The 10785-nt window shown below is 37.5% G+C and overlaps 1 protein-coding gene across 1 annotated transcript in view; it reads left to right on the top strand.

Moving 5' to 3' along the window:
- SLC30A9 (solute carrier family 30 (zinc transporter), member 9) overlaps positions 1–10785 on the top strand; it is a 145056-nt gene that overhangs the window by 66819 nt on the left and 67452 nt on the right. The window contains exons 8-9 of the mRNA XM_006876608.1: positions 5667–5734; positions 9370–9472. Of these exons, the coding sequence (XP_006876670.1) occupies positions 5667–5734; positions 9370–9472 (171 nt within the window). The remainder of the gene's footprint in view (positions 1–5666; positions 5735–9369; positions 9473–10785) is intronic.

Below are 10785 nucleotides of genomic sequence, written 5' to 3'. Positions count from 1 at the left end.
TATATTATAAATATGTAATATATATGCATATATTTATTTTTTATTTAAGGTTTTTATTGTGGATTGAGTGAAAGTTTACAGGGCAGATCATAAGTTTCACATTCAACAAATCATATACCTTGTTTCATTACAATGATTATAATCCCCTCCATGTATCATCAATTAACAGTATTTCTCTCTACCCACTTTAGCTTTTTAAAAAACAAATAACCAACCAAACAAAAAAACTACTCAGGCATATATAATAATTTACATCTCCAAAGGGCACATTCTGCAAGTCTGCCTCCTGGCCACTAGCTCTTAGTCCTTCTCTTCTCATGAATCTAGAGTCCTTAGCCACTCTCCGTCTTCATGCCCCCATCTCTGCCTCCATCTCTGGCGCTGCTGCTGCTCTGGATAAGTTCCCGCATTCTGCTTGTGCGCTTCTCTCATGATGGTCGCAGGGTCCTCTGTTTCTGGACTGTAAGATTAACCACTCCCCTGTTTTTGTTACAAAACTTCTACCTTTACAATTGTGACAGTCACAATTAGTCATGATAACAATTATTCTCTATTGAAACTTACAAATCTTAGCCCCATCTCGTTTCACCAGACCCATCTAAACAAGATGACAGCTATTCAGTGGGGACTCTTTCTTCCCCTGATACTCTTAAACTAAACTCCCTCTTGAAAACTTGTAAGCCAGTCACTTTGTGCCTTTATTGCCCCCTCATTTTAGGTAGCAAATGTCTAAGTTGCCTGTCCTTATCTACACTGTATACAGAGGGGATAGTATTGCTACTTTATGTGAAGACTCTTTCCCTCTCTGTTGGTATTTAGAGTAACTACCGCTCTGGGTATAGGTCAGGTTCATCAAATTGAAGCAATTTACCCTTGTTAAGCTCTGTCGACAACAACATTGGAATAACAGGCCAAGAAGGCTCAGGTGCTGGAACTCTAAAACAAATATAAAGGTATGTTTGGAGGATTGAAGGGCTTACAGCTGGGAAATTTGTAGGAGAAGCCAGAAATCCATTGTTTTCTAGTTCAATACGCTCAGCTGTTCCAGGAGCCGCCAAATTGGGAGAGACCATCTTGATTGTATCAGGAGAAACATCTTGATTATATCTTGATTGTATCAAGATTGTATCAGGATTGATATAGAAATTTAAAGTGACAGTTTCGACATAAAACCAAATGGCCACCACTCGTCTGTCGTGCTGTGGTGGCTTGAGTTGCTGTGATTCTGAGGGCTGTGCCACTGGTATTTTAAGTAACCGGCAGGGTCACCCATAATGGACAGGTTTCAGATGAGCTTTCAGACAAAGACAGACTAGAAGAGTGATGAACTACCCGAATCGCTAGTCACTGAAAATCTTATGAACAGCAGAGAAACACTGTCAGATACAACAACTTTATCCCCCCTAAAATTTTAAAAACCATGTATATATTTTAATGTCTTAAGTTTTTAACTTTCTATTGCGAATTGGGTGAAGGTTTACAGAGAAAATCAGTTTTCCATTTAACAATTCATACATATTTAGTTTTAGGTCACTGATTGCAGTCTTACAATTTAACTGCAGTCTGCTTACTTCCTTAATTTTTTTCCTGTTTCCCATCCTCTTTTTGTCTAAGACTTCCTGTGTTCTGAACTTTTTCCTTGGGTCAGTGTTATCAATTTGTTGTTGTTGTCAGGTGCCATTGAGTCGGAACCAACTCATAGCGACTCCATGCACAGCAGAACGAAACAATGTCCAATCCTGGGCCAACCTCATTACTGCTGCCACACTTGAAGCCATCAGTGATGCCACCTGGCTGATCCAACTCGTTGGGGGTCTTCCTCTTTTTCTCTGACCCTCCATCTTACCCAGCATGACATCCTTCTCTAGTGAGTGTTCCCTCCTGACAATATGTCCAAAGTATGAGAGACGAAGCTTAGCTATCCTGGCCTCCAAGGAGCACTCTGGCTGCACTTCTTCCAGAACAGATCTATTGGTTCTTTTGGCAGTCCATGGCACTTTTAGTATTTTCTTCCAGCACCACACCTCAAAGGCATCAATTCTTCTACGATCTTCCTTATTCACTGTCCAGCTTTCGCATCCATATGAGGTTATTGAAAATACCATGGCTTGGGTCAGGTGCACCTTAGTCCTCAAGCTGACATCTCTGCTCTTCAATACTTAAAAAAGTTCCTGTGCAACAGAGTTGCCCAATGCAATACATCGTCTGATCTCTTGACTACTGCTTCCGCGAGTGTTGATAGTTGATCCAAGAAGAATGAAGTCCTTGACAACTTCAATCTTTTCTCCGTTGATAAGAATGTTGTTTATTGCTCCGGTGGTGAGGATTTTTGTTTTCCTGACATTGAGATGCAACCCATACCGAAGGCTGTACTCTTTGATCTTCATCAGTAAATGTTTCAAGTCCTCTTCACTTTCAGCAATTAGATGCCTTTTATTTACTTTTCTTGCTTTATTACTTTGGTTAAAACTGTCAATACAGTTTTGACTAAGAGTAGTAATAAAGGGCATCTTTGTAATAAAGTAATAAAGGGGAAACCAGACAAAGATTTTTGTCTCTCTTCCTTGAGACTAATGGTAGCTGTTAATTTTGTATGCATGCCCTTAATAATATTGTGAAATTTCCCTTTTATTTTTATTTGTTAAGTTTATTTTTATTTATTTTTTTACTTAAGAATGGGTTGATGTAGTTTGTCAAATTCTTTCTCTCCATTGATTGATATGATCAAGTGGTTCTTTTCCTTTGTTTTATTTATTACCTTGATGTATTTCATATGTTGAAGCATCTTGCTTGCCTGATATGAGTCCCACTTAGTCCTGATGTAATATTTTTTTGATATGTTGTTAGATTTTATTGACTAGGTGGGATTTTGTTGAGAAACTTTGTATCTGTGTTCTTGGAGGACATTGGTCTGTAATTTTCTTTTTAATGGTGTCTTTTCCTGGTTTTAGTATCAGGATTATACTCATTAAATAAAATGGATTTTGATATTTTTCTTCCTTTTCTATATTCTGGAGTAGTTTGACTAGAGTTGATGTCAGTTTTCTTCTCTGAATGTTTGGTAGAGTTCCCCAGTGAAGCCATCTTGTTTTTTTGTTAAGTGACATCAAGTTGATTACAACTCATAGCGACTCTGCACTGGGTTTTTAAGGAGTAGCTGGTGAGTTTGAACCACTGACCTTGTGGATTGCAAGTCAGTACTTATCCTACAGTGCCACACCAGAATTCTAAAGCCATCTAGGCCAAGAGTTTTTTTGTGTGTGTTTGGCATCTTCTATGACCTGTTCAATTTATTCATTTGGGATTGGCATATTCACATTTTTTACCTCAGACTTTTATAATTTACATGGGAGCATAGTGACGCCACAGGATAAACACTGAACTGCCAGCTACAAGGTTGGTGGGTTGAGCCAACCAGACTCTCTTTGGAAACTGTGTATAGGATTGCTGTGAGTTGGCACTTAACAACAACATGTTAGTTTACATAGTGCTTTTCTATGTAGATTGTAGGTTTCTAAAAATTTGCCCTCCTAGGTTTTCAAATTTGTTGTAAGTACTGTTCTTCGTAGTATTCTATTATTTTTTATTTCAGTTGGTTTTGCTGGGATACCACCATTTCAATTGTTATTTATGGTATTTGCATCTTCCCCACCTTCTGTTAAATTTGCCAGTCGATTATTGATTTTATTAATATAATACTTTAGTATTAATTTGTAATACTATTAATATAATCAACTTATAGCATTGTTTATTCTGTCACTTTGTTTCATTTGTATCTGCTGTATTCTTTATTGTTTATTTTCTTTTGGTGACTGTAGACTTATTTTGCTGCTCTTTTTCTAATTATTGAAGTTGTTGGAGATAAGGTTTAAAAATTTTTTTTTAATGTTTTATTGTGAGTTATGTGATAGTTTACATGGGAGAACATTAACTTTACATTTATCCTATCATCATATATCGTTTCACTGTCATAGTTAACAATCCCTTCCATGCATCATCAGTTAGCCAAAGCATATACCATGCAAGCCTGCCCCCCAGCCGTCAGCACACAGCCCCTCTCCCTCTCTGGGTCTAAAGTCCCCAGCCTCTCCAGGAGATAAGGTTTTGATTTGTGGCTCTTTGTTCATTTTTAATTTGTGTGTTTATTGCTATAACTTTAACCCTGAATTTTTTTGTTGTTGTTGTGTACTGAAGCTTTTAGTATATTTTGTTTTCATTCTCATTTGATTCAATTTTTTATTTCTTCTATTGCCTAGTAGTTTTTAATCAGGGTGTTTTTCTGTTTCCATGTATTTGATAATGTTTTTCTTGATGTTCCTGTTGTTGCTTTCTAATTTTATAGGCTTGCTTTGTGGCCTGATGTATGGTGTGCTCTGCAGAATGTTCCATATGTGCTGCAAAAGAGTGCATATTGTGTTTTTGTTGGGTGGTAGAGTGTCTGTGAGGTCAAGTTGTGTTGTTGAGTTCTTCTGTGTCTTTGTTTTTCTGTTAGTTCTGTCTTTCATTGAAAGTGGCATATTAATACCTCCTTTATTACACAGTTACCTATTTCTTTTGAAATTCTCTTAAAGTTTAATTTATGTATTTTGGGGCCCTTTCATTTGATGCATTTGTTGTTGTTAAGTGCTGTCGAGTTGATTCTGACCTGTAGTGACCCTGTATAGAGTTTCTGAGGAGTGGCTGGTAAGCTTGAACTGCCAACCTTGCAATTCAAACTGACTTTGTAGTCCAGCACGTTAACCCGCAGCACTACACCGGGACTTCATTTGATGCATAGATAATTGATTTCAATTGTTCAATTGAAACTTTTCATCATTATATAATGTTGTCTCTTGCATATATATAGCAGATTTTTTGCTTTAAAGTCTATCACAAATTAATATTGGCACTCATATGCTTTTTTGGTTGCCATTTACTTGGTTTTATTTTCTATTTTCTAAACTTTTTTGTCTACTTCTGTCTTTGTGTGTAAGATGTGTTTCTTGCTCTGTTTCCTTATCCATTCTGGCACTCGTATCTTTTTGTTGATGCAGTTAATTCCTTTATATTTGGAGTAATTATTAATAGTTATGCATTTATTTATGCTGTTTTGTGGTGTGATTTTGTTGTTGTATTACTAGTTTCTTTGTTTTATATAATTTTATGTTATGAGTTCATTTTTTAATGAATTTTCTTTTATTGCTATTATTTAACTTTTTATTGAGTCCTACACTCTGGTCTTCTCCCTTGATGGTCCCAGGGACCTCCAGTCCTAGACTGCAAAGTCAATCACTCCCCTCTTTTTGCTACAAAACGTCTACCTTTACTCAGATATACTTTCAATCTTCCTACCTTTAAAGAGAAAATTCTGGAGAAATAGAATTAAATAAGTGGACATGTTATTCATAGACTTTGATAGAGAAAGAATTTTCTGGTGTGGTGTTGTTAAGTGCCGTTGAGTCTGTTCCAACTCATAGCGACCTTGTATAGGGTTTCCAAGGCAGTATATCTTTGCAGGAGCAGAAAGCCTCATCTTTCTCATGCTGAGCGACCGGTGAGCTGGAACTACTGACCTCATGGTTGGCAGTCCACTACTTATCATACAGAGCCATCATGCTCCCCTGTGGTGTGTTACAGTTACTAATTATACTATTTTTAAACAAATATTTGATTTTTTGTTTTTACAGCCACGCAGCAGAATCACATCGGTGTTTTTCAAGGGACCAGGAAAAGTGGTGATGGTTGCCATTTGCATGTAAGTCTTGAAAAAATAAGAAATACATAATTTTAATATGTATATCCTTGAATGCATAGATTTGTTATTTAGCAGCTTGACAAAGAGCTAGAAGTTTTTATTGTTTCATGAGGAAGATGAGTAAGTCTTTATTGGTAATAAATTTGTGTACATAGAGTGTGAAAACATATACACACCCACATTTGTGCCATGTATATTTTTAATGTGTATAAGATCCCAGAGTAAATGGTACATGAAAATCCTTTCTTACTTTCATTGGTGTTGATTGTCGTTAAGTGCCGTTGAGTTGATTATGACTCATGGCGATTATCTATAGAATTTCCAAGGAGCGGCTGGGGAAAGTACCACAGGAGCAATTAAATAAAATTAATACAGCATTGGAAACAATTCAAAACCTGAGAAAAGATGTCCAGATGATCAATAATAAGATATCAGAAATGGACAATACACTGAATGGGGAAAGGAGCAGAATAGAAGAGATGGAAGCCAGAACTAGCAAGCTGGAAGACAAATCTCTCAATACTGCTAAGATAGAAGAGCAAGCTGAAAATAGGATAAAAAAATCTGAAGAGAGTGTAAGATTCATGTTGGAAAACATGAAGAGGAACAACTTAAGAATTATTGGCATTCCAGAATGAACAGGAAGAGTCAGAGAAGTCCACAGAGGAAATAGTGGAAGAGGTTCTGGAAGAAAATTTCCTTAACATTTTGACAGATGAGAAGATAAACATTCAAGAAGCCAAATGTACCCCAGGAAGGAGAGACTCCAAAAGAAAGTCACCAAGACATATAATAATCAAGCTCTCCAAAATCAAAGACAAAGATAGAATACTAAAAGTGGCCAGGGAGAAGAGAAGTATCACTTATAAAGGCAAACAAATAAGATTAAGCTCCGGCTATTCAAAACAAACCATGCAGGCAAGAAGGCAATGGGTAGACTTATACAAAGCCCTACAAGAAAAAAAACTATGAACCAAGAATCGTCTATCCAGCAAAACTATCAATCAAATATGATGGTGTGATCAAGACATTCCATGATAAACAGAATCTGAGAGATTTTATTAAAACTAACCCAGCACTTCAAAACATCCTAAAGGGAGTTCTATGGACTGAAAACCAACAAGAACAGACAACAAACAGAGATTGACAGGCATGGCAACACCACCTGGAACTCAGTCAACAGATAGCAGAGTCCAGAACAGAACAAGACTACAACAACAAACTCAAAAGGAGCGGGGAGGTCAACAAAGATCAAAATTATATACATGTTAAAGAAGGGACAGATGTAGCAACAGAGACCCAGGTGGTGAAGATGTCAGGTAAATTACAGGATACAATGGATTATTTTAAATGGAGAGAAGAGTCAGTAGACTATAAGGTAACCTCAAAGAAAGTTAATACTTCACAACTTATCATAAAAATGAATTTACAAGCAGAACAAACAAACACGAAAACTAAAAAGAAACTGACAAGAAATAGCACAAAAAACACAAACCCAACACAAGGAATGCAGAACAAAAGAATGAACAGCACCACCAAACAAGTAACATAATGGCAGCAATTATTTCATATCTATTGATAATTACATTGAATGCACCAGTGAAGAGACAAGAGAGTGGCAGAATGGATAAGAAAACAAGACCCTTCAATATGCTGCCTACAATAGACACACCTTACACACAAAGACAAAAACAGACTAAAAGTTAAGGGGTGGAAAAAAATTTACCAAGCTTACTGCAACAATAAACAAGCAGGAGTGGCAATACTAATCTCCAACAAAGTAAACTTTAATATAAAACCAGCATAAGAGACAAAGAAGGACACTATCTCATGATCAAAGGATCAATTGAGCAAGATGACATAACCATACGCTCCCAATGAAAGATCACCAAGATACATGAAGCAAACCTTACAGGAATTGAAGAAAGAAATAGATAAGTCTACAATTATAGTGGAAGATTTTAACCACACCACTCTCGAAAAGGGACAGAACAAGTGGAAAGAAACTCGACAAAGTTACAGAGGAACTAAACAACACAATCAACCAACTTGACCAATTTACATTCTTCTCCAGTACGCATGGGACATTTTCCAGAATTGAGCATGTGTTAGGTTATAAAGCAAGCCTCCATTGTACCATTTGGAAGGACATATTTGATGTTTTTTTTTTGACACTTTCTTCTTTCTGTTTTCTTGATTTCCATTGTTTTGTGAAAATTAAGTGACTTTTATATCATGGTAAATGATATGTGTTGTTGTTGTTAGGTGCCATCGAGTCAGCACCGACTCATAGTGACCCTTTGCACAACAGAACGAAACACTGCCCAGTCCTGGGCCAACTTCAATATTGTTGCCATGCTTGAGCCTACTGATGCTTCCACTTTGCCAATCCATGTTATTGGGGGTCTTCCTCTTTTTCACTGACCCTCCTCTTTACCAAACATGGTATCCTTCTCCAGTGACTGGTCCCTCCTGACGCTATGTCTGAAGTATGAGAGACGAGGTTTGGTCATCCTGGCCTCCAAGGAGCACTCTAGCTGTTCTTCTTCTAACACATGTTGTAAGTGGTTGACATGTATAGTGCCTGAGATAATCACAGTAGTCATTGCTGCTGGAATCTCAGCAGCCAACTTAGTTAAAGTAACTGTTTATTGTACCAGCCAGGGTCTTCTGTTGCAGTGCTGTTGGATAAGCACTTGACTGTAAGGTCAGTTTAAACTGCAAGGTTGGCAGTTCAAACTCACCAGAAGCTCCTTGGAAACCCTATACAGGATTGTTAGGAGTAAGAACTGACTTGACGGCACTTAACAACAAGGGCTTTCTAGCATGGCCCTAGGATGGTTTAGTTTAGTGTTGTCTTTGCCTCTTGCTTCTGCCTGCTTACGTGAACAGCATCTCTAAAGTCTTGCCTTTAACAATGGGCTTATTAGATGAAGAGCAGATCCTCACTCTCTATCTCAGACACAGAATTTTCATTTTTCTTTTATCTGGCTCCCAAGCATGTAACACCCTCTTTTCTCATGAGTTCTCAAAATTGCAATTAAGTAATTTGCTTAGACATAGAAGTCTTCATTTAAGTATTCAGTGATTATATACATATGATCTGTATCTTTAAAATTTTCACTCTTGTAACATAATGTGGTGTGGTGCTGCAAGATAATGCACTGGACCGTAAGGTCAGTTTGGGACCGCACAGTCGTCGTTTCAAATCCACCTCCTGCTCCTTGAAACCTTATACAGGGTTGCTGTGAGTTGGAACTGACTAACAGCACTTAACAACACAACAAACATTTGTAGCAATAAATTCTCTAAGCCTTAGAATTGTTTTTGAAGCTCTGTTAGCATAGTGTAATGGGTTACAAATTGTACTGCTGCAAGGACAGCAGTTTGAATCTACCAGTCTCTCCAAGCAGACAGATGAGGCTTTCTACTTCCTTAAAGATTTACAGCCTCGGAATCCCTGTACAGGGTCATCATGACACTGCAGTGACTCCACGGCATACAACCACCATAACCACCAACATGAATTCTTTTTAATTTACTCTGAACAAAATCTATTGTACATATAGTCAAATTAGTTTTGTTAGAAGTTTTTAAGAAAAGCTATGCTAAATTGCTTTCTCTTTCTCTCCTAGCAATGGATTAAACTGTTTCTTTAAATTTCTTGCCTGGATTTATACTGGTTCAGCAAGTATGTTTTCAGAAGCTATCCATTCATTATCTGATACGTGTAATCAGGTAAGACCTTGTAAAGGCTTCTTCTTTAGTTAATTTCAAAGTATTCCTTTTTCCTCCCCAGGTTTTAGCTTAAAAGTTGATGTGTTTAAAAAATGAATAATTCCTATAGTTGTATTATAGAAGAAAATGAAAAATGGTTTTATGTTTGAACAAATTTATAATTTATGCTGTAAGCACCTTTAACAGTGAAATGTGAAGTGTAGGATTATCAGGCACTGTGGATAGAGGCTTTTATAAAAGACGTTCTTATATGAGGTAAAATTTGACCAAGGTGTATAAGTTCTTTGAATAAACATAAAATGGTTACATAATTTGTCATACTGTGGTGGCTTGTGAGCAGCTGTGATTCTGGAAGCAATGCCACAGGTATTTTAAATACCAGCAGGGTCACCCATGGTGGACAGGTTTCAGATGAGCTTCCAGATGAAGACAGACTAGGAAGAAGAAGTGACGAACTACTTCCAAATATTTACTTACTGAAACCCTTATGAATAGCAGAGAAACACTGTCAGATGTAGTGCCAGAAAATGAGCCTTTCAGGTTGGAAGGCACGCAAAATGTGACTGGGGAAGAGCTGTCTCCTCAAAGTAGAGTTGCCCAGGATGATGCAAATGGAGTAAAGCCCGTACGTAGTACCTTCATTTGCTGATGGGGCACAACTCATAATGAAGAGAAACAGCTGTAAACATCCATTAATAATCAGAACATGGAATGTACAAAGTATGAATCTAGGAAAATTGGAAATAAAAATGAAACTGAATGCATTAACATCGAAATCTTAGGTATTAGTGAGCTGAAATGTACTGGTATTGGCCATTTTGAATCTGACAACCACATGGTTTATTATGCCGGGAATGACAGATTGAAGAGGAATGGTGTTGCATTCATTGTCAAAAAGAACATATCCAGATCAGTCATGAGGTACAGTGCTATCTGTGATAGGCTAATATCCATGCACCTACAGGGAAGCCCAGTTAATACCACTATTTTTCACATTTATGCACCAACCACTAATGAAAGGGAAAAAACAACCTGGCACCGCTCATCAACCAGACCTCACACCAAATGGCCCATCTAGAGACTTTTATTCAGGGTGAGGAAGGTAACCTCTGCTGGAGAGAGAAGGCAGAAGGCAGAAGGGAAGAGAGGAAGAAGAAGAGGAAGTCAATGGGAAGGGAGGGGACTTATATAGGTTCAACAGGAAGGGAGTGGTCATTGCTGGGGTGATTTAGCTCTGGCCTATCAAAAGCCATGTTGCCCTTTAAACTACACGCCTTGGAGCTTGTTGTTGTTGTTGTCAGGTGCCATGGAGT

The sequence above is a fragment of the Chrysochloris asiatica genome, unplaced genomic scaffold (genome assembly GCF_000296735.1).
Source record: "Chrysochloris asiatica unplaced genomic scaffold, ChrAsi1.0 scaffold00394, whole genome shotgun sequence".
Classification (NCBI taxonomy): Eukaryota; Metazoa; Chordata; class Mammalia; order Afrosoricida; family Chrysochloridae; genus Chrysochloris; species Chrysochloris asiatica.
This window is presented reverse-complemented; position numbering and strand designations above follow the sequence as displayed.